Source organism: Brachyistius frenatus, unplaced genomic scaffold, assembly GCF_029030835.1.
Source record: "Brachyistius frenatus isolate BFR_SWC_R1_liver_20210118 unplaced genomic scaffold, ASM2903083v1 Contig_23, whole genome shotgun sequence".
NCBI classification, from domain to species: domain Eukaryota; kingdom Metazoa; phylum Chordata; class Actinopteri; family Embiotocidae; genus Brachyistius; species Brachyistius frenatus.
The window spans coordinates 3,776,733-3,803,010 of record NW_027210622.1 but is presented as its reverse complement, the minus strand read 5'-3'; the positions used below and the strand labels follow the sequence as shown (position 1 = coordinate 3,803,010).

The 26,278-nt window shown below is 40.0% G+C and overlaps 1 protein-coding gene across 1 annotated transcript in view; it reads right to left on the bottom strand.

Moving 5' to 3' along the window:
* Positions 1 to 26,278, bottom strand: part of LOC138620312 (ankyrin-3-like) — a 69,174-nt gene that overhangs the window by 14,277 nt on the left and 28,619 nt on the right. Inside the window, exons 8-45 of the mRNA XM_069697401.1 lie at positions 25,234 to 25,332; positions 24,818 to 24,916; positions 24,538 to 24,636; positions 24,218 to 24,415; positions 23,529 to 23,627; positions 23,311 to 23,409; positions 23,057 to 23,155; positions 22,611 to 22,808; positions 22,344 to 22,442; positions 22,033 to 22,131; positions 21,586 to 21,783; positions 21,234 to 21,332; positions 20,687 to 20,785; positions 20,439 to 20,537; positions 20,241 to 20,339; positions 20,048 to 20,120; positions 19,756 to 19,806; positions 19,228 to 19,354; positions 18,987 to 19,065; positions 18,783 to 18,886; positions 17,283 to 17,318; positions 15,842 to 16,066; positions 15,619 to 15,717; positions 14,978 to 15,132; positions 14,516 to 14,727; positions 14,198 to 14,405; positions 13,838 to 13,934; positions 13,484 to 13,712; positions 13,080 to 13,205; positions 12,855 to 12,977; positions 12,717 to 12,749; positions 12,598 to 12,619; positions 8,530 to 10,968; positions 2,522 to 2,599; positions 2,218 to 2,349; positions 1,693 to 1,833; positions 1,301 to 1,511; positions 845 to 923 (exon numbers count right to left, since the gene is read on the bottom strand). Of these exons, the coding sequence (XP_069553502.1) occupies positions 845 to 923; positions 1,301 to 1,511; positions 1,693 to 1,833; positions 2,218 to 2,349; positions 2,522 to 2,599; positions 8,530 to 10,968; positions 12,598 to 12,619; positions 12,717 to 12,749; positions 12,855 to 12,977; positions 13,080 to 13,205; positions 13,484 to 13,712; positions 13,838 to 13,934; positions 14,198 to 14,405; positions 14,516 to 14,727; positions 14,978 to 15,132; positions 15,619 to 15,717; positions 15,842 to 16,066; positions 17,283 to 17,318; positions 18,783 to 18,886; positions 18,987 to 19,065; positions 19,228 to 19,354; positions 19,756 to 19,806; positions 20,048 to 20,120; positions 20,241 to 20,339; positions 20,439 to 20,537; positions 20,687 to 20,785; positions 21,234 to 21,332; positions 21,586 to 21,783; positions 22,033 to 22,131; positions 22,344 to 22,442; positions 22,611 to 22,808; positions 23,057 to 23,155; positions 23,311 to 23,409; positions 23,529 to 23,627; positions 24,218 to 24,415; positions 24,538 to 24,636; positions 24,818 to 24,916; positions 25,234 to 25,332 (6,861 nt within the window). The remainder of the gene's footprint in view (positions 1 to 844; positions 924 to 1,300; positions 1,512 to 1,692; positions 1,834 to 2,217; positions 2,350 to 2,521; positions 2,600 to 8,529; positions 10,969 to 12,597; positions 12,620 to 12,716; positions 12,750 to 12,854; positions 12,978 to 13,079; positions 13,206 to 13,483; positions 13,713 to 13,837; positions 13,935 to 14,197; positions 14,406 to 14,515; positions 14,728 to 14,977; positions 15,133 to 15,618; positions 15,718 to 15,841; positions 16,067 to 17,282; positions 17,319 to 18,782; positions 18,887 to 18,986; positions 19,066 to 19,227; positions 19,355 to 19,755; positions 19,807 to 20,047; positions 20,121 to 20,240; positions 20,340 to 20,438; positions 20,538 to 20,686; positions 20,786 to 21,233; positions 21,333 to 21,585; positions 21,784 to 22,032; positions 22,132 to 22,343; positions 22,443 to 22,610; positions 22,809 to 23,056; positions 23,156 to 23,310; positions 23,410 to 23,528; positions 23,628 to 24,217; positions 24,416 to 24,537; positions 24,637 to 24,817; positions 24,917 to 25,233; positions 25,333 to 26,278) is intronic.

The following is a 26,278-nucleotide window of genomic DNA, read 5'->3' as shown; positions in this document are numbered from 1 at the left end:
TCTTTGTCTCAGTAGTGTTGGATGTCTTTGCCTCGACTATGACATGTTCACTGTTTGGACTAAGAGAACTCCAATTACAGTTCCTATCAGTTGAGTCACAGACCATGTGAGGCAAAATGGTCGTTGGTACCTTCATTATAAATGGTTTCACCATGCTGTACTTAGCTGTAGCAATAACAGGCTCAGTTGACTGGAAATCATCATTATCATCAATGAAGGGCATGTTTTCTGGATACCCGTCACTGTATTGTTGGGGTTTTGTGTTTTCATCCTTGCTTGACTTGAAGGGTTTCAGTCCCATGCCCACATCTGAAACTTGTGGGCATTTGTCATGGCCATAGAGTACTTTGTAGAATTGGGCTGTGGCATCATCAGTACACTTCAGAGAGATCCTGCTGGTATGAGCTACATCTCTGTCATTCTCAGCCATGGCTAGAGTTTGTTTCTGGTCCTCTGGTGCCAAGACTAATAGGCTAGGATCATAGATTATTCTGGCTGTGTGTGTATTACCAAGCTGTGATGTACAGCTTAACTCATCACAAAGATCCCTAAAGTCAGTCTCAGCTTTGTCTGACTCTGACAGGCTCAGACTAAAGTCTCTGATAGATACCGATGAGTGTAACTTCTGCATTTCGGGTAATCGGCATTGCTTATCTTCACAACAACACTGCTTCAATGGCAAGGTTTGGCTGCAGTCATCTTTGACTTCAGTGCCACCTTGGAAAGACCTGACGAAATGAACTTCAATACTGCCCCCAACTTGCTCGTCTTTCAATTTCGGGTCATAAACCTGAGGTGCTTGACTCTCCAGTGCTGCAGCTTTTGAAGTGGGTAGCGTACTTACTTGCTCATCTGAGTTGTCGTGACTTGAAGGCTCTTGTGCAATTATATCCTCAGATGTCCAGAGGTTTGGGTTCAATTCACTGAAAAAAAATAAAATAAAGCTCGTTCACAAAATATGACTTTGATGATTAATTAAAATCACAATAATTTGTTTTATCAAATCTCTAATGGGCAAAACCCACAAACAACATACAATGGGACAAATACCTGTACCCACTATATGCCAAAGTGCAGCAGTGGCGTCAGGATATGGCACTGCTCTATTTCCTAACGATAACATTATGGGAAACACTTACCTCTAGAAAAGAAGCAGTTTTGATGACTTCTTTATGTCTTTTATCTCTATATAACATGTATGGTATGAGCTACCAGTGTAAAAGTGTGACAATCAATGTGATTATTTAACATCACCGATGTGTGTTGCAGAGTCAGAAATAATTTCAAATTAATGACTCACTGTGGGATCTCAAGCTCCTCCAATAGGTCACCATGCATGCTCTCTGAGTGGGTGTTCCCAACAGGCTCTGCCCACGAAGGGATATCCAGTAGGGACGCAACTGAGAGGTCTTCCTCAGAAACAGCCGGGGGTGGTCTGCGGTCTGACTCCACCCTTCTAATGATTCTGGGGCTGTCTGCATCTTCTTGCACTGAGGATAGGGCAACTGACACTGAAAACACACACACACACACACACACACACACACACACACACACACACACACACACACACACACACACACACACACACACACACACACACACACACACACACACACAATGAATAAGACTGTAAGCAAACACACAATTAGAGCATGTTGCTAGATAAAGCCTTAAAAGTGGGGTTACTACCTTCACTGTGATCCAGTGTCTTCTCTATTTCGGCATAAGTTCTTGACGTTTGCTCCTGAACTGACTTGTTCATCTGGGTTTCAATAAGATGGACAATGTCCATGCGGTTGATCTTGGTTAGTCTCTTTATTAGACATTCTTCTGTGGAAACATTTATCAATCATTAAAAAGCAGTAAAACAACATCATTTAACACAACCAAGTATTCAATGGTCCCATATTGTATTTAAATTTTTTTTTCCATGTCTTCTTTGATTATAAAGCAGACCTAGGTGCCATATAAATACAGAGAAAGTGTCAAAACGCCTAGTCCACTGGGAAATGAATGCAGTCGCAATTATATTCCAGAACCATTTAGGAAATCAAGTAATTCCATAAGTTGTTTGCATGAAAGTAAAAAGACAATGAAAAGGTAATGGACATACACTATCAAACAAATTAGCCATGTCTAAAATACTTGAAGTTTTGTATTGAAAAATACTCTGAAAATTTCAAAGGAAATCTGTCAGGCCAAAACACAACGTACCTGTGGCATGTTTGCCTTCCCGTTCAACCCAGCGCTGCAGCAAGGCATGGCTCTGCTCTTGGAGGGAATTAGGATTCTCTGTTCTCACTATCTGAATATCATTCTCACTGAATTCCAGTTCTCTTGCCAGCTCTGGGGTGATGGATAACAAAGCAAGAGGTGAAACAAGTTTTCAGCTATTCCTGCTCATAAATGCCCGAGTTCAAATTCTTAAAAAAAATGCAATGAATAATGCTACTGCCAAAAATGAATCTTTTAAATTAAAATCTTAAAGAGAAAACAACTAGATTGTTTGATAGCTTACCAGTCCAGCTGAAGCCAAGAAGGTCTGCAATGATAGCTAATGTCTCTTCTTTCCTGTCAGCATCATCCTGCCAATCAACTAAAAAAATGCCACCACATGCAAACATTAAATCTTAACATTATGGCCAACTGTTCAAAGTCTAAAATACCATTAATTATATACTTTAACTTGGCAAATAAATAATCATATTTCAGGAGCCTGGCATATAAAGTGTACTTAAGCGTAGATGTAAAATGTTATTTCTTGAGAACTCTGTGTTATGGGCTGTAAACCAAATGTACAGTAGATCCGCGGTGCTGATATGGATGATAACATAAAGGTTGGATTTGAGAGGAGACATTGGACAATGTCTATTTGGTCACAACTAGCACATCATCCTTTTTAATCATTAGTGTCGTCAATGTCATTGATGTGCTGATTAAGCAATGTGCAAATTCACATTAGTAAAGCTGCATTATTAGTACAGATAATAACACTGGTCTGCATCAAAACTGTTAAAGCTAATTCTTTAACCAACATGGCCATTCAATCTTGAGATTGCATATACACGAACACAGATGGAAAAGTAACTTATCAACATGCACAACACCACGACACACACACACACACACACACACACACACACACACACACACACACACACACACACACACACACACACACACACACACACACACACACACACACACACACACACACAAACTAAACATGCACGCACACACACAAACACAAAAAATACAGACAAGAAAACAATGCATGATGAGACAAGACAAATCACACCATATGAAACCAACACAAATATGAGTCATGGTGACATTGTTCTCTGGTAGGGGAAAAGAGTCCTGCCGCTGAGCAGAAAAGATAGGAAAGCAAAGCCCATTGGAGATCTGGCCATACCTGGCATACATTCTGGAGTTTGGTCATCGATGATTCTCTGCATCTGAGTTTCCACCGTGTCATCCCAGGCAGACCTGGATTCAAATACATCCTCTGTCCCACAAGACGGATGCACGGCTGGCAACTGACTGCCATCAGAATCTGAGCTGTGTGAGGCTGCATTGTCATATGTGAAGATAACGGAATCAAGACTTCTGTGACTAGAATTGCTTGTATCATCAGTATCCAAAGAGGACTTAACAGATGATTCTGTAGTCTTAGAGAGTTTGATATCTTTCCTTGGGGGAGAGCACGAGGATATCACGTGAGCTAAAGGTTTCTGTTGCATCATGGCAGTGAGTTTGGAGGGGGAAAGGCTGGATTTATTAGCAGGTTGACTACTGTCAGAGTAACTCCTACTGTCTTTATTAGAGGCTTTAGTTATGTCACCAGCCTCAGATCGAGTCCTACGATCCTTGGTTGAGTTTTTTCCTGCTTTTCTTTGAAGCTGATCAAATTCAGACATTTGTGAGTCTTTGATGGTTGTGTCCACGTGGTGTAGTATGGCTGGTTTGATTGCCAAAGGTGGGGGTGTATCCAGATGATGTTCTGGTTTGCCAGGCGCTACAGCTGACAAAGCCACCTCTATGACTGAGCACTGGTCTTCTTCATCTTCCTCCACCTCATCATCATCATCATCATCATCATCAGGTGAGGAATCTGATAAATCATGGCTCTGCTCTGAGTACACTGGATGCACAACTGTGGATGTGCCTGATTGAAGGTCAGCTATGGTAGAGTCTAAATACTCTAAGCCTAGCCTTTCAAGGTTTTCAACGTCAGTTTGACAATTTAGCAAATTCTCCAAAGCACAAGGGGAACCAAGCTGAACCTCTGTGGAGCTGCTGGGTTCTAACTTGTCACTTGAGGGTTTGATAAGAGTTCTGGGTTTGGGAAAAGGAATGCTGTTACTAATATCCTGAGTCAGATCTGAGTTTGAGGTCTCTTGAAGGGTTGTGTCTGAAATAGAATCACTGCTCTGCAAAGTTAAAGACTTTGTTTGAGCTTCTTCAGTCTCTTCTGGCACAACTTCATCAACTGGATGCTCTCCAATGTGAAAAAAGGCATATCCTTCCCCTTCTTCATCAAAGGTTCTTCTTGTCATGTCAATAGCCCCACCTCTTGTCATTTCAAACAGCTTTCCCTCTTGAAACATAAATGGATCAGGGCTCCTCTCATCGCCTGATGATGGAAGAAGTGTTTTATCAGGTGTTTGTCTGTCCTCTGTGGAACAAAGATTAATTTGGTCGACCTTAACCTGCGCAGTGAGGGCTACATCACTGTCGCCCCCACTACCTATATCTTCTAGGTCTTTACTACACACTACAGCCTGGGGTTTGCTGATCAAACCTGAACCATCTGTGAGTGGTGACTCATCTGAATGGTGCTCATCTGTCACAGAGTTCGGATGATGTGTGTCAGTCCCTAAAGAAAGAACATTCTCTATGGTCTCTTTATCTTTGTTTATTTCAGCTTCTCTTTCTGCTAACGAAGGTGCAGATTCTTGGATTCCTTCGTGATCAGGTTCCTCTTTGTGAGTTGGAGTCAAACTCAATGAATCATCAACTGACTGAGTAGTTTTAAGCTGTGACTCAATTTTGACCTTCTCTTTAACGCACAAACTAATATCTGTTGCCTCATTAAGTGCGCTAGTGCTTTCTGTCACACATTTTTCAAAGGTTTTCTGGAATGTATCTGGTGAGATAGACTGTGAAACTGGACCGCATTTTATAACAAGCTCACCATCTTCGTTATCACCTGTCTCTGGTTGCGTAGTGGCATCTAAGGGTTTGTCTCTCTTCATTTTAGACTCCTGCTCCATCTCCTCAAATGTTTTGATCTTTGCAGCCATTTTAAACATCTCCTCTTCTGGGGTGAATTGTTTATGGGTGGTATCATCCCCATCGGTTTCTCCCATTGTGGAGTCTTGCTCATTATGCTCACATTCATCCATATAAATACTTTTTTCATAAGCAAAACATGCTCTGAGCTGTGAAGCGTAATCCTCATACACAGCTGTCTTCGCTGGCATCTTGAATTCTGTGTCCACTGATCGAGTTGGACTACCCTCGAGAGAGTCTGGACATGGAGATCCTTTGCTCGGACTTGGGTCAATTGAATCAGGGGATTTCTTTGAGGATCTATCCTCCATGAGAGGACTTGCCTCCAGTGAATCTTGGTCACATTGCTCTTTAGCTGTGTCATCAAACACCATAGTGTTAAGGTTTTCCCAATTGATCGGTCGTTGCAGTGTATTACAACCACTTGATGGAAAGGAATCAAAAGCAACTACACTGGCATCTTCAGGATAAATTTTACAGTCATCCACTGTAGCATATGATTGCATTATATCCACTGTTCTTTCAGTAGAGTTAAGAAAATCTGTTGCCACAGATGGTGAGGTATTAGCCTCATCCTCCTTAAATGAGAAACTCCTGGGACCTTCGTCATCATCAGAACATGTCTGCCAAACATTTTCCAAAGCTCCTTCTTTATTGATGTCTACACTATCAAAACTGGTATCTTCTGGAGACATTTTACTTTGCTCAGGAGATAATGTAAGAGTTTCTCTTTTGGTGTCTTTTGTCAGTATTATTTGTTCGCAGCTATCATGGACTAGATCCACCTCTGGGTAGCATTGCAATGCTTGTGGCTTTTCCTTGAAATACTGATCTAAGTCACTACTGAGAAGTGACAACATGCCTGACATGTCCTTCTCAGTTGTAGACTGCTGCGTGTTTTTCTCAATGCAGACTTCTTGGAATGGAGTCTCCAATTCAGAACTTGGTGTTAGTTCTTTGACTTCAAGTACATCTGTCTGCAGGTCTTGATTTTCCTCTCCCCCTACCTTGTCCTCGAAGGTTGTACTTGTCCGAATAACTTGTTTGCAGATCTCATGGACTACCTCCTCTTCTGGGAGGTATTGTATTGCTACTGGTTTATCCTTTAGATGTTGATCCAAGTCACTGCTGAGAAGTGACAACATGCCTGACATGTCCTTCTCAGTTGTAGACTGTTGGTGGTGGATCATTCTCTCAACACAAACTTCTTGGAATGGAGTCTCAGATACATAACTTGGTGTCAGTTCTTTGACTTCAAGTACATCTGTCTGCAGGTCTTGATTTGCCTCTCCCCCTACCTTGTCCTCAAAGGTTGTACTTGTCCGAATAACTTGTTTGCAGATCTCATGGACTACCTCCTCTTCTGGGAGGTATTGTATTGCTACTGGTTTATCCTTCAGCTGTTGATCTAAGTCACTGCTGAGAAGTGACAACATGCCTGACATGTCCTTCTCAGTTGTAGACTGTTGGTGGTGGATCATTCTCTCAACACAAACTTCTTGGAATGGAGTCTCCGATACAGAACTTGGTGTTAGTTCTTTGACTTCAAGTACATCTGTCTGCAGGTCTTGATTTGCCTCTCCCCCTACCTTGTCCTCGAAGGTTGTACTTGTCCGAATAACTTGTTTGCAGATCTCATGGACTACCTCCTCTTCTGGGAGGTATTGTATTGTTACTGGTTTATCCTTCAGATGTTGATCTAAGTCACTGCTGAGAAGTGACAACATGCCTGACATGTCCTTCTCAGTTGTAGACTGTTGGTGGTGGATCATTCTCTCAACACAAACTTCTTGGAATGGAGTCTTACAGAACTTGGAATGGAGTCTCCACTTATCATCATATCAACAGAACTTGGTGTTAACTTGTTCAAAGGTTTCCAGGATGATGTCTTCAACACAGACAACATCGCTGACGAACGTTTTACTCCTTTTGATTCACTCTCTGCCTTTTCATCTCCCCTTATGGCTGCCTGATATATTTCTAGTGCAGTTCCATCCAATACTGCTCCCTCATTTTCATCAGGGACAATTTCTTCATCTATTACCTTTGTTAAAATAACTTGTTCAAACTTCTCTTGAACAATATTCTCTGCTAATGGCTGCCTTACCACAGGCCTAGTTTGAAGATACTGATCCAAGTCCTTGTTCATTAATAACAACATTCCTGACATATCTTTTTCTGCTTTGGATGTCTGGCTTGATGTTTTCTTCCCTTTGTGGATTTCTTGAAATGGTAGCTCATTGACCACGGTTTCTTCAGATTCAGTTAGTGTAAAGGACTGTTTGTTTCCACAATCAATTCTTGTATTTTCTTTACTTGCTTCTTGCATTTTCTCTTCCTGTGAAAGACTAGTGTACTTTTCTTCTCTTTTAGTGGTCATTTGGGGGGTCACTGTGAGTCCTTCAGAATCCTCTCTCTCCTCTGAGCTGGAATGAAAGGCCCTAATATCCACACTACCATCTGAGGATTCAGCCATGCCTTGATGCTTGGGGCTCTCAGGACTTGTGTCTTCTCCAAAATAGGTTTGCAAACAGGGAGTGGTGACAGATGCTGGATTTGTATCAGAATCATCAGCTAAAGTCTCCTCCTCCGGTGCCTCCAGCTGATAGCTAACATCTGTCGCTGTTAATGTCTGCTTAAACAGCTGGTATTCAGGACTTTCCTCCAGCTCAGCCTTTATGTCAGCACTGAAGTCCTCAGAAGGTCTGCGATCAGGGCTGATCTGCACATCTTCAGATAAACTCCTAAGAGTGCTTACAGCTGGTTTTTCTAATTGCATCCTGCCCAGGTTTTTCTCTGACAGCTCAGGCTCATTTCTTTGCAGGCTAACCCTTCCATCATTGATCATTTGCTTTGATTCCTCAGGGTTTTCTCTGTTTAAGCTTACTGTTTGAGCTTCGAAGTCTAATTTTTGACTGATATCACTCTGTGACTGGACGATTGTGATGTTGTGTATCTGGGTTTGCAATTTTGTCTCTTGCGTGGGACTGTGTTCAGTCCTTTGAATCTCTTCAGAACTGCCTGATTCAAACAGTCCAGCTTTACTTTTCAAAGGGTCCTGCCCAGTCTGGAACGCTTTCATCAGCTCCTTCACAGATGTGGTGTCCTTTTCTAACTCTGGCGCCACACTGGTGCTTCCTTCAAATTTTACTGTCTTTCCATGACTACTCTCTGAAATTAACAAAGATTCCTCTTTTATTGAGCTTACGGATTGATCATCTGTTTGGTCATATTTCTTGTCATCACCTTGTTGATGGAAAATTGTGAGGGTCTGAGTTTGCATTTGTAATTGTGGCTCCTGTGTAGGACTTTGCTCAGTTTTTTGTATCTCCTCAGAATCTCCTGAGTGAGATATCGATGTTGAAATAGAGGAAGCCACAGCTTTATGTGGAAAAAGTCCCACTGTATCTTTAGAGAAATCCTGCCCAATCTGGAATGTTTTCATCAGCTCCTTAACAGACACAGGCTGCTTCTTTGATAACTCTGGCACCTCTCTATGTGGGCTAACACTTCCAACATCACTTTGAACTGTATCAGCGAATTTGACTGTCTTTACAGTATGAGTACTGTCTGAAATTAACTGTGATACCTCATAGTTATCTCCCAAGTCTGTGTTGTCACGTATGTTGGCATCCCTCCATGAATGAACACTTGTGAAGCTCTGAGTAGGGCTTTGTGGTTTTGGCTCCTGTGTAGGATTTTGTTCAGTTGTCTGGACCCCCTGGAGATCTTCAGATTCAGATATTAATCCTGATATCGAAGAATCCATGGCTTTGTGTTCAATGAGTCCTGTTTTGTGTTTTGGGTCCTGTGTAGGATTTTGTTCAGTTGTCTGGACCTCCTGGGAATCTTCAGATTCAGATATTAATCCTGATATCGAAGAATCCATGGCTTTGTGTTCAATGAGTCCTGTTTTGTGTTTTGGGTCCTGTGTAGGATTTTGTTCAGTTGTCTGGACCTTCTGGGAATCTTCAGATTCAGATATTAATCCTGATATAGAAGAATCCATGGCTTTGTGTTCAATGAGTCCTGTTTTGTGTTTTGGGTCCTGTGTAGGATTTTGTTCAGTTGTCTGGACCTCCTGGGAATCTTCAGATTCAGATATTAATCCTGATATCGAAGAATCCATGGCTTTGTGTTCAATGAGTCCTGTTTTGTGTTTTGGGTCCTGTGTAGGATTTTGTTCAGTTGTCTGGACCTTCTGGGAATCTTCAGATTCAGATATTAATCCTGATATAGAAGAATCCATGGCTTTGTGTTCAATGTGTCCTGCTTTGTGTTTTGGGTCCTGCTGTCCAGTTTGGAATGATTTCATCAGCTCCTTCACAGACACCGCTTCCTTTTCTGACACCTCTGGCACCTCTCTCTGTGGACTAACATTTCCGGTTTCATATTGAACTGTATCAGAAAATTTTACTATCTTTCCAACATAAGTACTGTCTGAAATGAATTGTGATTCCTCACAGTTATCTCTGATAATGCTCACTGGTTCATCCTTTAGGTCGGTTTTGTCACATTTCTTGCCATCACTTTGTTGATGGAAAATCGTGGCACTCTGACTTTGGATTTCTGATTTAGGCTCCTGTGTAGGACTCTGTTCCATCTTCTGTATCTTTCCAGAATCTGCTGATTCAGATATCAATGATGACATAGAAGAAGGCACACCTTTGTGCTCAAAAAGCCCTGATTTACTTTTTGATGGGTCCTGCCCAGTTTGGAATGCTTTCATCAGCTCCCTCACAGACATCGTCTCCTCCAATCTTTCTGTCTGAGATCTCGGAGATTTAGGGGACTTGGGAACTCTGGGAAGTTCTGGCATGACTTCCTCTGTCTTCTTTGTAGTGATGGAAGATATGTCCTCATATGTTGGAAGTTGAGGATTTTTTTGGAACTCCTCCTCTTCAACTTTGCTCTGCAAAGCTTTAACTTTGTCCTTAATAGAGCCTATAGGAGTCTCAACGACTAAAGGAGAAGCTGGAGGATCCATATTTGGGGTGGGTACAAGCCCACTCTCATTTAGAACAACATCGCCATCCAAAGACTCCTCAGAGCTCATCCTTTCCAGCTCTCCCTCAGAGCTGCTACACCCAGAACGCTGTCTTTCTCTCAGTTTCCTCCTGATAGGTTTCTTGATATCTGGTGGACGCCGTTTGCCATCACGCTTTACAACAACCTGTTCAAATGTATTTTGGACAAGATCTTCTTGAGAATCAAATGTTACAACAGGTCTCTGTTCCAGGTATTCGTCCATGTCCAAGCTGAGGTGGGAGACCATGTCTGTCATGTCTCTGACCTCTGTGTGATATCTACTTAGATTCTTTGTCTCAGTGGAAAACTCCTGTAAGACTGGTTCCTCAAAAGCCTCATAGAGTGAACATTCCTGTTTTTTAGTATCTTCTAGTTGTGCCCTCTGTCTACCACTGTTCACCATGTCTTTTTGAATTTTTCCAACCTTTTCTAGCCTGTCTATGAACTGTTCCGTAACTGCCAAAGTCTCTTTCTCCTCCAACCTTCCAGCTCCAACTCTCTCTTCATATATATCTACAGTATAAACCGCAGACATTTTGATGTCCGACATGTCTGACAAGAGGTCTGGGCTTGCAAGGGTTGCAGGGTCAAGCGGTTGGTTAGTTCTCAGCGAGAATGTCCCAGTTGATTCAGATTCATCGTCTTCAATGAAATTTTTTTTTTTCATGAACAAAAAGGGTAAAGAACATAAGGGACAAATGAAGTGGGAAAGAAAGACATCAGAGAAACTGTCATCAAGACAATGCCATCAAAAATCCATCTTCAGTTCACAGCGCAAGAAGAAGACTGACAGGGCAGAGAATAAAGGAGCCTCGAAAAGAAGACCAAAAAGAAGATGACAAAAAGTAGTCCAGAAGAGCTTGAAGGGGAGTAGAGCAGCAAGAGCATAAGCAAAGCCAGGAGAGGTAACAAAACGGGTAGAATGTGGACGAGAATAATATAAATCTGATTTGTTGCACTACATATTTAAAAATGTACCATAAAATATACAAATGGAACAGAGAAAATTACATATAAAACAAAGGGACAAAAAGGAAGGAGAACACACAAACCAAACTTCTCAAGATTGTTGCTATTATTAAAGTCATGTTTGGCTACAAAACAAGTTTTAAAATATAATAAACTGAATAAAAATAATAGAGGTTTTTTTAGAGAGAGGTGTAAGGTGATCAATTAATATCAAGTAATGGGATCACTGTTACTGGAATTTTCTTATAATCTATTTAGAAGTTTTACAAAAATCTGTATCTGTAAGCAATGTAAAGTACTTCCTTATTTTAAAATGACATCATATATTCTTGTGAAATACTATGAAAAATAGAATTAACCTTTAATTTGTTGGCATCAAATTTCATTACCGATTTTAATGGGTTGAAATTACATTTATGCTGTTTTGTGACCTAATAGCACTATTAGCTCACATACAGAAAGAAGTAGTCATGTAAAATAATGTCAAACTGATTTATAGTAAAACTCAATGAATGAATGACAGAAACCTTTTAATTTTTATATGAAAAATAAATGTGTACAGGAAGTAAAAACAAGACAGCAGCAGCCAAAATCGTACAACATAAATATGAAAATAAAAATAAATCAATAATAAATTATGTGTTTCCACTGATAAAACTGTTAGAGGGGTATAAATTAATAAAATAATAATCGGTCAAAATGAATAGTTTTTGCATATTATTACCACAAAATATATATTTTTTTAAGTTAAAGATGAGCTTCAAGCACAGATACGCTGAAAATCCAAACAATTTTCAGTGGATTTAATTTTTTTTTTAAAGTATGTTGACCTTCAAGCAAAATATCATAGAAAAAAAAATGCAAATGGAGGAAAAAAAAAATCATTGCAGTATGTAGTGAGGGGAAGGCAGAGTACATCAGCCATCGCATAGCTGCCAGTAACAAACATCTAACTACACAGTGTTAGTAGAGCAAAATACATGAGCAGGGTTAATCAAAATGTTAGGAAACATGTATTAATCAGTGCATCTCTTAGAAAAAACAGGTGGTCATATTCCAAAACTAAATACTTCACAAACCTTATGACCAGTAATCTAATGTTAAACGAGGGATGTGTCTCCAGTTTAGACTGTGTTGTACTGTAAAGATAATTATAGGATATATAGCCATGATGACCATTGAAAATGTTTTGTAAAATGTCTCCAATGCTGAATCTGTATTATGTATTCAAGCCATATTGTTTATTTCTGAAAATGTCTAACATTCAAACACGAGACATAAATACTACAAATAAAAACTTACATTTCTTGTCACTCTTCTCGCTCTGCAGAATGAAGATCAAAAAGGCGTAATTAGCTCTAACCTGTTTATGATATCGTTCTTTCTTTGTTGTGATACTGTATCAAGTAAACTTTATTTACCTCATCATCTGCATCTTGGTCTGAGTCAGACTCCTAAAGAGAAGAATGAAACAAGGAAAAAGCAGCAATGTTGTCACTGCACTGAAAAATAATGTGCTATATTTATCGAAATACAAACAGAGAGATATTCAAACTGACCTTTGAGTATGTTGGGAGGGTAATGTTAAGGTTGCAGATAGCATTGTGGTTAAGACTTCGGTATGTGCGTGCTTCCTTGGTGAAGGACAAGCGACCACATGGCTCCTGAGCTGTGTCTCGAATCTGTTCATCAACGAAACAAACCAGATCATGAACTGCATGGATTTGGATTTCTGAAGCTCTGAATGGCAATTTCAAAAAATGTGAATCGATTGTAAGTCATACTTTAATAAAAAGGGCCAGTCTGTTTTCTTTGAAGGCAAAGAAGCTGAACACATGGTGCTGTCCGCTCTTGGTTAGAGGCACCAGGTTTCCAAAGCAGTCAGCAAATATAGGTTTTCCTTCCAGCACCTGTATGTGAATATGAAAGTTATTTTCATGGCTAAAACAAACCATTATGGTCTACTTTCAATCTTTAAAGACAATATTTTAAATTTTTTAACTTAAAAATCTTATTTCCATTCAATGTTTCATTACACTTTCTTCATAACCTGCTTCAATCATTCTAAAAACCTCCTTTTTGTGGCTACAGAATAATTTACTACATTACTTATCACATTTCTAATTGAGCTGAAACCTTTCTCTACAATTTCCCCTCTTCTTATTTATCCCCCATCATCACACCGCACCTCCACATCTCGGCTGCGGGCAACTTCAGTGAAGTTCTCTTGCTGCTCCAACGTTTTATCCATCTTGTCATCTGTCATGCAGAAACAGCGCAGGCGGGCCTCGATGGGGTCCAGCGTCTTGGCAAAAATGACAAACTTGGCCATGTACGGGACACAGATGATTTCTCTGTACAGCTGGGAGGAAAAACTAACAGAGTCCTGAGTCTGTCTGCAGTCGATCAGCCAGAACCTGCGAATATAAATGAGCGTTTTAGTTAGTAACTGTGAGAGGTGTAACTAGGTAGAATCTGAAGCTTAAAAAAGGTGCTAATCTTTACCCCTGATTCCACAGTTAAAACCAAATAATGAATTTACCTCGCTGACACATTTGTGGTGAAGGAAACACATTGGTTGACAAAGGTGAGAGGTGTGGAGCCAGTGATGTCCTCCCATTGTGCAGGAGTGGTTCCACCTGTAACACAGATGCAGATGCTTCTGTCATGTCATCAAGAATATATTTATGGAAATAAGCCAAGACACACATCCAACAACAAGACAGGCATATATATCATATTACATTAGATGGCAGTATATTACAGAGGCAACATTTTAAGTATTTATTTGGACTATCTGAATTTACCTCAAACAGCTAGTGCAGTATGAATGAGCTGGGATGTTTTCATTTTTATTTTATTTGCTGAAATGATGACTGAATCTTCCCTACACAGTACTTACCTGTAATACTACAAAGCAAACGTAAAGTGGGCGTCTCCCCGCTAAATACTGCGCTTGGCCCATTATTGTTGGACGTCTTGGGAATAGGGATTGTCATGGTGATTGGTTTGTGGAACTTCCTCCTTCTCGGCTCCAGTGTGACGATTGGGCTCAATGTGGCTTTGTTACCAAGTATCTTTCTCACCACATCGACATCAATGGGCTGAGCCTAGGACAAAGTACAAAATCTATTAGCATTTTTTTGCAGTCATGATTTTGAATATTTTGTTGCCCTACAACAACTATTCATCTACTAGTAAAAGATTGCACCATATGTACCTGTAGCCCAACTCTAATCTTCTTGGTGAGGGCTCCTTCAGGGAAGACAGCCTGAACTTGGGGCACAAGAGTGCTACTGAGGACCCCGCCCTCTGGACCAATCAAATGACTGTCCTGCTTTATCCTCGACACCACAGCAAAATACTGTGGGAAGTCTCTGGTGATGATGCGGCATATTCTTTTCTTCTCTAGCTCCTCAGGGGAATCAAGTTCTGTGATGAGAGATATATTGTGTAAATAAATTCCTTCAATATTTCCACCATCATTTACTTCCTGAACTTCCAGCTTCACATTACTATCCAAGAGTTTTAAAATCTAAGAGGCAAGCCTTTGCTGCTTCACTGCTGCACTGTAGCTTGTGTTACGGTGAAGTGTGATTATAAAGTTTCTGTGCTGATGTGTTTTTGTATATTGTTTGATCAACTCATGGATCATTGTTTGTCATTAGAGTCCAGCCCTTACTTTCATCCATGCCGTTAAGTATCTGGTTCAATTCCTCTTCAGTGAAGTCACAATGATGTTCCTTCCAGCTCTCCCCTGTTTCACTCCTCAAGATCACAAGCTCTCTCTCAGTGCCCCGCAGAGCAGCAAAATGGGGGATCTCTACAATCACAGGCCTAGAAGGGATGACAAGGTGAACATGAATACAAATTGGGTTGAGAAGCACATTTTTTGGTAATATGGGTTTAATTTGGGTTTACATAAAGATGACTTTATGAACAAAACAAAAAGGAAAAAATGATTAAATTCTGAGTTTTTCATGCCAAGTAAAACAAACGGTCATAAAAAGTAATTCGAAAAAAATTTTAAACATAAAAAGAACATCAATTGCACATCAGCAGAGCAGAACCCAACTAGAAACAAGAACGGGAAAATGAGTTGGAGACCGAGGAAAGTAACAAAATACAACAACAGGTCGAGAGGATTCGGATTAAGACTTGTACTTTTATAGTACCAAGAAACAAATGAAAAAAAAAAGTTACTGATAAACAGCATATCGTGAAAAATTCAAAAAGTGAAAAACTGGACAAAGTGGAAAATATAAGGGTGGGCATGTGACCAGAATTCCATGGGGGTAGGGTATCCCCCTCCCATGGTCCTACCCGAGGAACTTGGTTCCTGGAGGACCCAGCTGCAGGATACGACTGACCAGGCTCTCACCCTCATTCAGAGGGGGTGGAGCTGTAGGAAGGTGGAGCTTACTGATCCATACGCAGCACAGAGGAGGAGTGAAGAAGAAAGTATGAACTCACCACACAGTGAAACACACTGACACAGGAAAATAGTCACACACAGTTTACTATACACACTCAAACATACACTCACCCCAGGAACTGGGCTCCGGTGGGTCCCACTTCTATGATGCGACCAGCCAGACCTTCACCCTCCACCATAGGGGGCATAGAGGCCAAACGATGCCTCTTCACCAGCCTGCACGTCACCCGTGTAGGTGCAGAGCACTTTCTTGGTGGCACGATGATTCGCAGGCCATTGTGACGGCAACCACGCATAGCTCCGCCTCTGGCATCAACCATGAAGCTGACCAGGAAGCTAAAGACAAAGCCCCGGCGTTCTTAAGAAAATTAGTTGACAAAGACTCAAATAATAAAAGCAAAATTTCTGCAAGAATGTTTAGTCTGTCTGTCAAACTTCATGCAGACAAAGCAAATGAGGCAACTAGGCAAAGCAAAGGGACCGTGGACAAGGTTATTTCTTGAGGATTCAGGTGTCAAGGAGCAAATAGGTATGAATAATGCTTCAAATATTACAGGACATGTCTTCGGGCAAGCAAGCGTGTACAGGAACACCCACATTTTGTGTGTATGAAATGTGAGTACAAGTTGGAGATTACAGGAGCTGATCAGGACATAGGATGGAATGGTGTCAGATCAGAAAAGGATGAACTTGTTTACATTCTACGTTCTTCTTAATGTAATTACAATCTCATTAAGAACATACCAGAGCCTACAATGAATTGATTGAACTGAACAGGTATTATCTGTGTAGCCTGTATTAACTAATTCCTGTGTCATAGACCTCCACTGTTGTTCAATAACTGTGATGAACAAATAAAAGAGGCACAATGTTGCACCGGGTGACATTTTACTTTGTTAGGTTATACCATTTTTTAAATTTTTTATCCCTGTTCACCAAACAGGTATTAATACACAAATAAATAATAAAAAAAAATCACTCTGATTCCTCTTATATGAGTAACATTTGCTAAACAGGCTGTTTTATAAGTTACTGAGATTTTTATTGATGTAACTATTCATGTCTAAACAGATGTTAAACGATTTTTGCCTTCAGAAAGGACAAACTGGATTGGAGCTTAGAGGAAGTTGGTATGCAGAAGTGTGTTACCATATTATTAATTGAATTGCTTATGAGTTGTTGACAACAAGAAAAATAAAGGTATGACAACAGCCTTATTCTGTCATAAACACCTCACTGTGTACTCATGTTACCTATACTACCTCAACATAAAGTGCTGTTATATCATATATTTATTATCAATAAAAACCTAAATAGCATATTGGGACTATGTTTCTAGATCCTGAAGATAAAAGGAGTCAGATCTGATTCAAGGGTTATAGAGCATCTCTAGTGAACAAAACCTGAACTCAGGGAAGGTAACGTCATGCATTATGAAATCATGCAGAGAAATACGATGGGAATGAGAAGGTCAGTTAATAATAAGTGAAGGAAAAAAGTAAGGATACATATGAGAGAGGAAAGGGAAAGTAGCTAAAATAAAGAGTATCACCTGCTGTTGTCATGGTCTAGGCATGGAGAGGAACGGCTAGAAGCAGAATACAACAACAACAACAACCACAAGAACAACAACACACACAATCACAAACACAGCCAAGATAAGAGAATGCACAAATAAGCAACAAGAGTATAAACAGAAAGAGAAAGAGAGAATAAAGAATGAGTAAAAGTGAGAGAACCCAGACCAGACAGAAGAATACACAGCAGCAAAGATAAAAGAAGGAAGGAGAAAACACAGATGAAGAGGACTGAAAAGTAATGCGAGTATGAAATTAACTATGATTTGAAGGTGACTCATATATACTTAATAATTTAGAAAATTACATGAAAGATGAAGTCTCCATTTCAGAAATTATAAACATCTTCAGGGTCCTATTTTTTGTAGTAGTGCAATGACCAGTGCAACCAGTGTCCCAACTGTCTGTCTTTCTAACCTTGAAATTTGCTTTGCACAGACACAGCGTCGATGTCACAAGTAAATGCAAAGTAATGACAGAATTAAGCTTAAAAATATATATATATAAACCATTTTATTTAATCACCTGCCAACCACCAGATGTATTTAAAACTTTACAAAAATATCAATGTGTTGTATTTGTGATTGGTTGAGCTACTTCAAATGATGACACCAGTAATGTGACTAAAGGTAAAAATATAACACCCTTCAGTTTATCTACAACTTCAGCAACTCCTTTGTCACATTACCTTGCTGCACTTACATAGCAGATGCATTTGGAATCTAAGTGGCCAAGATGTTCAGCTTTGCACTAAAATAGGGCCCTTGGCCTGAATCAAAATTTCCACCTTCCACCTTTACAGACAGGATTTGGTTCACTGCCGTCACGTCTAATCTGTAAAGGGGCTTGGCTCTGACAGGATCAAATGTACTGAGACAAGACTTTAAGACCTTATGTGTTTCCATCAAAATTAATTGAAATTTTGGACTCTGTAAATATTGATATTGCCAACTTATGTGTGATATTAACATTTCTATTTTATTACATAAAACACTTTCCAAGAAAACAGACCGAAATTTCCCTCTACTGTTTACATACTTATGTATATACTGCATATAGCCTGAAATAAAAGCTCAAGGCAGTTTCTACTTTTGTCTTATTGCCAGGTTTTGATCTCAAATAAAATGCTGCTAAAATAGCAAAAATATAAATTTTCACTTTACACTTAAATTTTCCCTTCCATGAACTCCTTAATTTTTTTTTAATTTACATTGTTACAATCATATTACTATGTGGATAGTGGATAATTTTCCAAGCGAAGTCTGGTAAAGTCTGCACCCCAAGCCGACTCTCTGGAAGTTCACAGAAAGTCCACATAACCCCTCTTGTGTTTTGATGAAATGGAGATTTGGGCATGTCTTGTGCCTGTTAATTCTGCAAGCATGTGAAGTCTGGACATTTGGATTCCACTTTAGCACAAACAAACAGTGTGAGTGTGTATGTGAGGTTCTGTGTGTGTGTCTGTGTTTGTATACCCAGAGTGAAGCAGACTGGAGGACAGCACGACATTATCAAGATGTTCAGCACCCCAGCTCAGACGGAACGAGTCCTTTTCATGCTCTTTAGAAAGTGCTGACACCTACAGACCAATGAACATTAGCAGGTCGGTTGGAGCCACCAAAGTCTAACAATACCTCAGGGAGGTTACACCATACACTTTTTGTTTGCTTTTTCCTCACCTGGTGGCTTGTAAGCATGTCCTCAATGAGAACTCCCTCTCTCTGGGGGAAACTTTGGTGGATGGGAGTGTGCTGGGGCCTGTTGTGAAAACAAGGTGGATTTTCTGAGTGTCATTGGATGTGTCTGTATGTTTGCATCTGCGAGATATCAGTGATGAGTCATCACATCACATGTGCTGTCATTTATGCAGTTACATGTAAAATTTTTCTGTTTGTTAAATATGTGTGTGTTGTTTGTGACCTGTCCAGGTTGTGACTCATATAGCTGAATCCGTCCAGATAGTGTCCTGGCAGAGAATCATCTCCCAGCTCTCGCAGGTCCTCTGCTCTCAGATATTCTCCTCCATCACCTGTCATAGTGTCCTCACCTGGGAAACAGATATAATACAATAAAAAAGTGTCAACAATTTCGATGTTAGCTTTGGGTGAAAATTCTCCAGATTTCGTTGCTATTATCAGCTCATTCAGCCATAATCATCATGACTGTTATGATCATGTCCACAATCCCACCTCCTCCAAAAACATCATGCAGTTAGTTTTCACCAGTTAAAGTCATTGACACACATTCAACTGAATTGTGATTAAATCCTTTAAATCACAAAATGTTAGATCAAAGACCGTGCTTATATAAAATAGACTACAAACATATGTAGTTCATTTGAAAGTAAAATGCTGAAGACAAAATTCTCATTATTATTTTTGTTGTTGCATAAAGTAAATGTGATACTGCACACCAAGCTGGAGGAGCAGAGCAGACATTTTGCAATACCTTCCAGCTCCACAGACATCTCAGATAATGGCTCGTCCTCCAGCCTCAGAGCTATGGAACATACAATTTTAAGACCCACTGCATAACCTACTATACACAGCTTTTAAAACCACTGTGCAAAGGTAAAGACAGCTGGCACTTTTTATTCAAGGTCCATCCTAAATTGCTTTGTCTGATGATTTAAGCAGGCTAAAGAAATTTAAGTTTTTTCTTCCCCTGTAAAACAATGAGCTTGATCTGTGCCAGTCGCACAGTAAGTTCTTTTCTGCTTTCACTGTTTAAAGTAACTCACCTTCTTCATCCGACACATCAAGGATCTCAGTCATGGTCTCTGGAACATTGAGCTTGTGTTTCTCTGTCACCGTCTGTCGCAGTGATGGAAAAAGACAACCAAAATAGAAAAACGTTAAATTGGATCTTCTGGGAAACATAGGATGAAACTTTCCAGACTCCAGATCTGGAAACTAAAGATATCCCAAGATTACCGTTGTGGTCGTGATGACCTCCTCAGTGACGACTTTAAGAGTGTCCACCACAGAGATGTAACCCAGACGTTTGGCAATCGACAGAGCAGTGTTTCCATTCTAACGAGGAGAAGGACATAGAATTTGTGTAACAGACCAAACGAATGAGAAATTTTACACAATGACAAGGAGTCATGCACATGCTCTGTTCTGACTTACGACCGTAGTTGCGCTGGGTTTGGCCCCGTGTTGCAGCAAAACATTGATTATGTGTGTATTCCCTTGTTGTGCTGCCTGGTGGAGTGGTGTGTAACCATTCTGTAAAACAACAAGAAAAGAGGTGACAATATTTTGCTTAGTTATTGTAAAGACTAAAATAGAAGTCATTTCAACTGTAATTTTAATTTTGGCCTTCCAGTTATTGATTGAGCAGTTTGTATGTTTCAAATTTAAGATTTTAATCCTACCTTGGTTTTGGCATTGACGCTAGCACCTTGCTGTAACAGGAAGTTAACTATCTTGAGATTTCCATAATGACAGGCCACGATCAGAGGGGTATATCCAAGCTAGAGTGTTGAGAGGAGGGAAAAAACTATTATTTCCAAAAATATCTGATTTGTTTTACTTAATCAAAGTGATACCTTATGAGGAAGGAGTATACTTTGAAAATAGTCTTGAAAAAAATTATGAGCACTACTTTGACTTGTGACCAGATTGAAATGTGACTGCTAAGTGTGTTAACATTAAAGCCCCGTGAATATGTAATACAGATATTGTTATGCTTACAAACAGTCAGTAGGTGGCAGATATGCTGAATTTGCATGCATGTTTATCTGAGTCACATTTAAAATTTTCTGGTAAGCACAAACAGTGAATACACTCAGACTAAGATACAAAATTCACACAGGGACATTCATGTTGGTTAGCTTTTGTGCACCATGCTATAATGTTGCCCTTACGATTGACTAGTTTTGGTCTGTCTATGTTTTTTAGTGTTTCTCTGAGTGTTTGTACTTTAGTTTGCTGGTCCAAGTTGGCATCATGTTTGGCCAGTACTTCTGCTGCATTGACTCTGTCTTCTTGGGCTGAGAGATGCAGAGGAGTTAGTCCGTTCTGTAATACATAAAGTACAGTGTTTATACAGTCACTGTTCTATGACAGACTATAGGTACAGTACATGTTTCTCATCTGTGGAAGTTGCAGTTGTCGTATGAGCTGAATTATTTATATCACTGTAACTAAATACTTGTGACATATTCTTAATGACTTATTTACATAAAGCTTAAATCACAGTTCACTGTGTCTGTGCAACTGGTTTAAAATGTTAACATAAACAGCAGTAATAAAGCTGGGTTTTGTGTGTGACCTTGGTGGCAGTGTTGACGTGAGCTCCTTTGCCTAGCAGCAGGCTGGCCATCTCAGCATGTCCTTCCTGGGCTGCCAGGTGTAGAGGGCTGACTCCCTGCTTGGTTAGAACATTGGTCTCTGCTTCGTACTGCAGCAGTGCTACAGCAATGTTTGTCTGGTTCTTTTTGGCTGCAATGTGGAGAGGAGTGTAGCCATTCTGGACATGGAGGAAGATAAGCAGTTAAATACTGTGATAACAATCTAACATCAATGAGAAAGGGATTTTAAACATCACTCTCGCTTATTATCATGCCATCGCTAGTCTAACACAACACTATCAATAAGATAACAGCATATTTCCAGGGTTGAATACGTTGTGGTGGGTTGAGGGAAACTATAGTAGAATGCATCACATGTAAACAATAGTGTTTCAAGTATTTTTCTTCTTTAAAATCCTCTGTCTAACCTTTGCGGTAGCATGAGGTGTTGCTCCTTTATCCAACAGCAGCAGAGCCACCTCTTGGTTATCATAATGTGCTGCCACATGAAGTGGAGTTAAGCCATTCTGTAAGAGAAATCGTTTGATCAAATAACATTTATTATGAAGCATCATACCTTCATGATTTGCCTGTATCTAGCTTCCTACATTTTACTCAGTAATGAGTTTATGTCAGAGATACAAATTACTCCAAGTCAGAGACCGAGTCTCTCACTGAAATCAATTTTGTTACCCTCAGAGCTTGTTTGAGAATCTACATCTATGTATATTCAGCTCACCTTGCCAGCGTCATCAGGAAGCGCTTTGCGTTGAAGGAGAAGTTTTGCTACGTCAAGGCTTCCATATTTTGCTGCTACATGTAACGGAGTGAATCCTTTCTATAAACATAAAAGGGACAAAAATGTACAAGTTGTACTTTAAACATTCATTTCCAAACTGCTTTGCATCAATGTTTAGCTGAATATTTTTTTTAAATGGCATCCATTAGGACGCTCGTACAATATTTCACCAACTCTGTATGTGTCACGCTCTACCTCTCTGCTCACCTTGGTGGCCATTGAATGTGAGGCTCCGGCCTCCAGTAGCACGGCAGCGGTCTCTACTTGGCCCTCCCTGGCTGAGATGTGGAGAGGAGTGTAACCGTTGGTGGTGGCAGCATCCGGATGGGCCATGTGCTGCAGCAGGAGCTGTACAATATCTGTTTTCCCTAAACGGGATGAAATGTGGAGGGGTGTTTGGTCCTCCTGTGGTTGAGGGATGAAAAGGTTGTTTTATCAAAGAGAGAAAACTAAAGAAGAAAAAGAAATGAAGTACTGATGTAGATGCAGTAGAATTGGACAAAAACAGACATAGTGAAGCCAGAGCTGAGGCAGGTGACATGAGCCAGGAGTATGTTTATGCAATCCAGTGAATGAAATATACTTATTCATTTATGTACAGAGGAAAACAACAAACAACATACAACTCTGATGGACTTTGACAGTTGACTCACCCTGGCCATGGCATCCACCAACGCTCCATTTCTAAGCAAACAACGAACCACTTCCATCTGACCTGCCCGTGCTGCCATGTGGAGAGCTGTCTCACCACGCTGATGTGCAAAGAAAGAACAGTCATGAGCATTAAGACAGTGCTGAATGAAAAATATATAAAAGAATAGCTGGAGGTTTTTGCACTGAGAAAAATGACTCTTACTATAGGACAGATATGACTACTGACCACTGAGCAGAACAAATTACTACTCACAATGTTACGGACATCAGGAGAGGCTCCATTCTGCAGCAGAAGTAGCACGATGTTGAGGTGACCCATGAAAGCAGCTACGTGGATGGGAGTCAGCCCAGACTAGAGTGGGGAACACAGAGATCAAAATTAATTACAAATTTACAACAATGTGAAACAGAACAGGTTAGCTACTATATCTACACATGCTCTTCTGAAACATTCAAACAAGACAGTCTCACCTCGGTAATTGCCTGGATGGAGGCGCCATATTTGACCAACAGTTCCATCACCTTCACTCTGTTCTTCTTACAAGCGATGTGGAGAGGAGTAAAACCATTCTGGTGGAGAAAAAAAAAATCAACACTCATATAATACATAACTATATGATCTCAAGTTAGAACAGCAATTTTCTTTTTTTTTTTTTTACTACACATCAATTTTAAAATCCTTATATAGCACTAAATTCCAGACCCCTCAGGTCATCTTGAACATTTTTACTCAGTGTTCACCAAATCAAAACCAAGCAAGGTGAAGCAGTTTTTAGTTTCTCTGTTTCCCACCAGCAGAACGAGCTTCTTGAATACCCGAGGTCTGCTAAAACTGTCAGCTCATTAAGGGATTAAAGTGTGAGTGCAGTTTTAATGTCTTGTACTTGATGCCTCTGTAAAGCACCTTCATCTGCCTTGTATCTGAATGGTGTTATATAAATTAACTTGCCTTGCCTTACGCATCCTGTATCTTAAATTTGGTTTTACATTTTATGGAAGGAGACTGACTTTCATTTATAAATTGCATATTGTAAATCACTAGATCTATGACCATTAGTGTCATTCTTCCTGTCTGTAAACGTGCATGTGCTTACACAGTATTTATGAGTCTCTGTTAATGACTATTCTAGTGGTAATGTGGCTGTTTTTTGAATCCTTACCAGTGCTCGAATATTGGGATTGGCCTTCTTGTCCAGGAGTAGCTTGGTGACTCTGTAGTGGCCGCAGTGAGCGGCGACATGCAGCGCTGTGAGGTAGTCCAGTGTGACATCATCAACAGGCGCTCTGTGTTGCAGCAGGAGTTTCAGGCACTCTATGTGGTCCCCCTGGGCTGACATGTGCAGTGGGGACAGTCCGTTCTGTACGAGATCGATGAAAAATGACAGAGAAAGCAGTATATTGAAGAAAGCAGTGGCGGACAAGAGAAGCAAAGGGAAGAAAAAACTGCAGGTACAATATATTGTGAGCTTGAGATCAATACCTTTGTTCTGGCTAAGATGGGGGCTCCTCTCTCCAGTAGAAGTTCCAATGCTGGGTCATGCCCACTCCTGGCTGCACAGTGCAGAGGTGTCAGACCATCCTGTGGGACAATCACACAGACCCAGATAAAGGCACAAACACACAAATATACACACATTAATCCAGTTTGTCTGTTTTGACAAAAGAGAAATTTACAAATGGTTAGCACACTCTATTTAGTAATCACTACAGGTTAGCGGCTGAATTGTAATTGACATCCAGAGTTTAAATTTGAGTTTTACCCTTGTTTTGGCATCTATCTGAGCCCCTCTGTCCAACAGCAGGGCCACCATGTTGGTGTTGCCTCTCTTGGAGGCCACGTGAAGAGGAGTTATTCCATTCTGATAAGGCAGATAAAGAAATATAGTTAATTTTACCACGCAAACACAGTACAAATCCCATTCCCAAAAATATAATGCATAATTGGGTATTGTTATGTGAGTGTTATTTTACAGGAAGTAATGGAATCTGCTTTAACTTTTGAAAGGCTAAAGGTAAATGTAGTTATTAGAGGCATAGATAAAAAGGGAAAGTTATGATGGTACATAACAACCTGCTGTTTCAAATCGAAAACGACCACAGGCATCAAGTTTTGATAGAAAGAGTTGGACAAAGACGAAGTATCTTGATTTGCTAAGAAGTAGAAATGGGGCTCTACCCTAGCAGTGAAGTCAACAGCAGCTCCTCTGTTCAGCAGCAGGGTGGAGACATTCACGTTACCATAATGAGCCGCGATGTGCAGAGGGGTGAACCCACTCTGTTTAAGACAGACAAGGAGAGAGCAGGGAGGAATACAGGGAGAGGGGGAGGGGAAGAGGTTGAAGGGCAAAACAAGGAAGAAACAGAAGACTGGTTGAAACAGCAGGTGAGGGAGACAAGAAAGAAAGAAAGAAAGAAAGAAAAAGAAAGAAAGAAAGAAAGAAAGAAAGAAAGAAAGAAAGAAAGAAAGAGAGAGAGAGAGAGAGAGAGAGAGAGAGAGAGAGAGAGAGAGAAAGAAAGAAAGAGAGAGAGAGAGAGAGAGAGAGAGAGAGAGAAAGAAAGATAGAAAGAAAGGAAGAAAGACAGAAAGAAAGACAGAAAGAAAGAAAGAAAGAAAGAGAGAAAGAAAGAAAGAAAGAAAGAAAGAAAGAAAGAAAGAAAGAAAGAAAGAAAGAAAGAAGAAAGAAAGAAAGAAAGAAAGAAAGAAAGAAAGAAAGAAAGAAAGAAAGAAAGAAAGATTTTCTGTGGTATACACAGGGACGAAACCTGACTCTACTGAAGCAGTATTATGATGAGGCAGCATGCTGAAAAAAGGAAAAGCATAAAAAATGAGCATAACCAAAAATAGCACATGCAATACATAATACATGCAAAAATGTTTTTTTGCCATGCTTGCTAAAAATTAAAACAGAAGGTGAAAAAAAAAATCGAAACCGTCTTGTTGTTGAATACTGTACTACAAAAGGTAAAAAAAAAAAAAAAAAAAAAAAAAAGGCCATGGAGAATCAAAACTCAAATACACGGAGCAACGACATGTAGGCTCGCAACTAAGTTAAACAGCTTTGACGGACAAATGGACATTTATACATAAGCTCTACATATGAATGTCTATGGTACATAATTGTAGGTGGGATCACTCCTTACCTTCCCATTCTGATAGACATGGTGCAATTTAATTAAGAAACAGAGTTAACTTAAAGATCGACAACGTGTGTCAGAAGAAA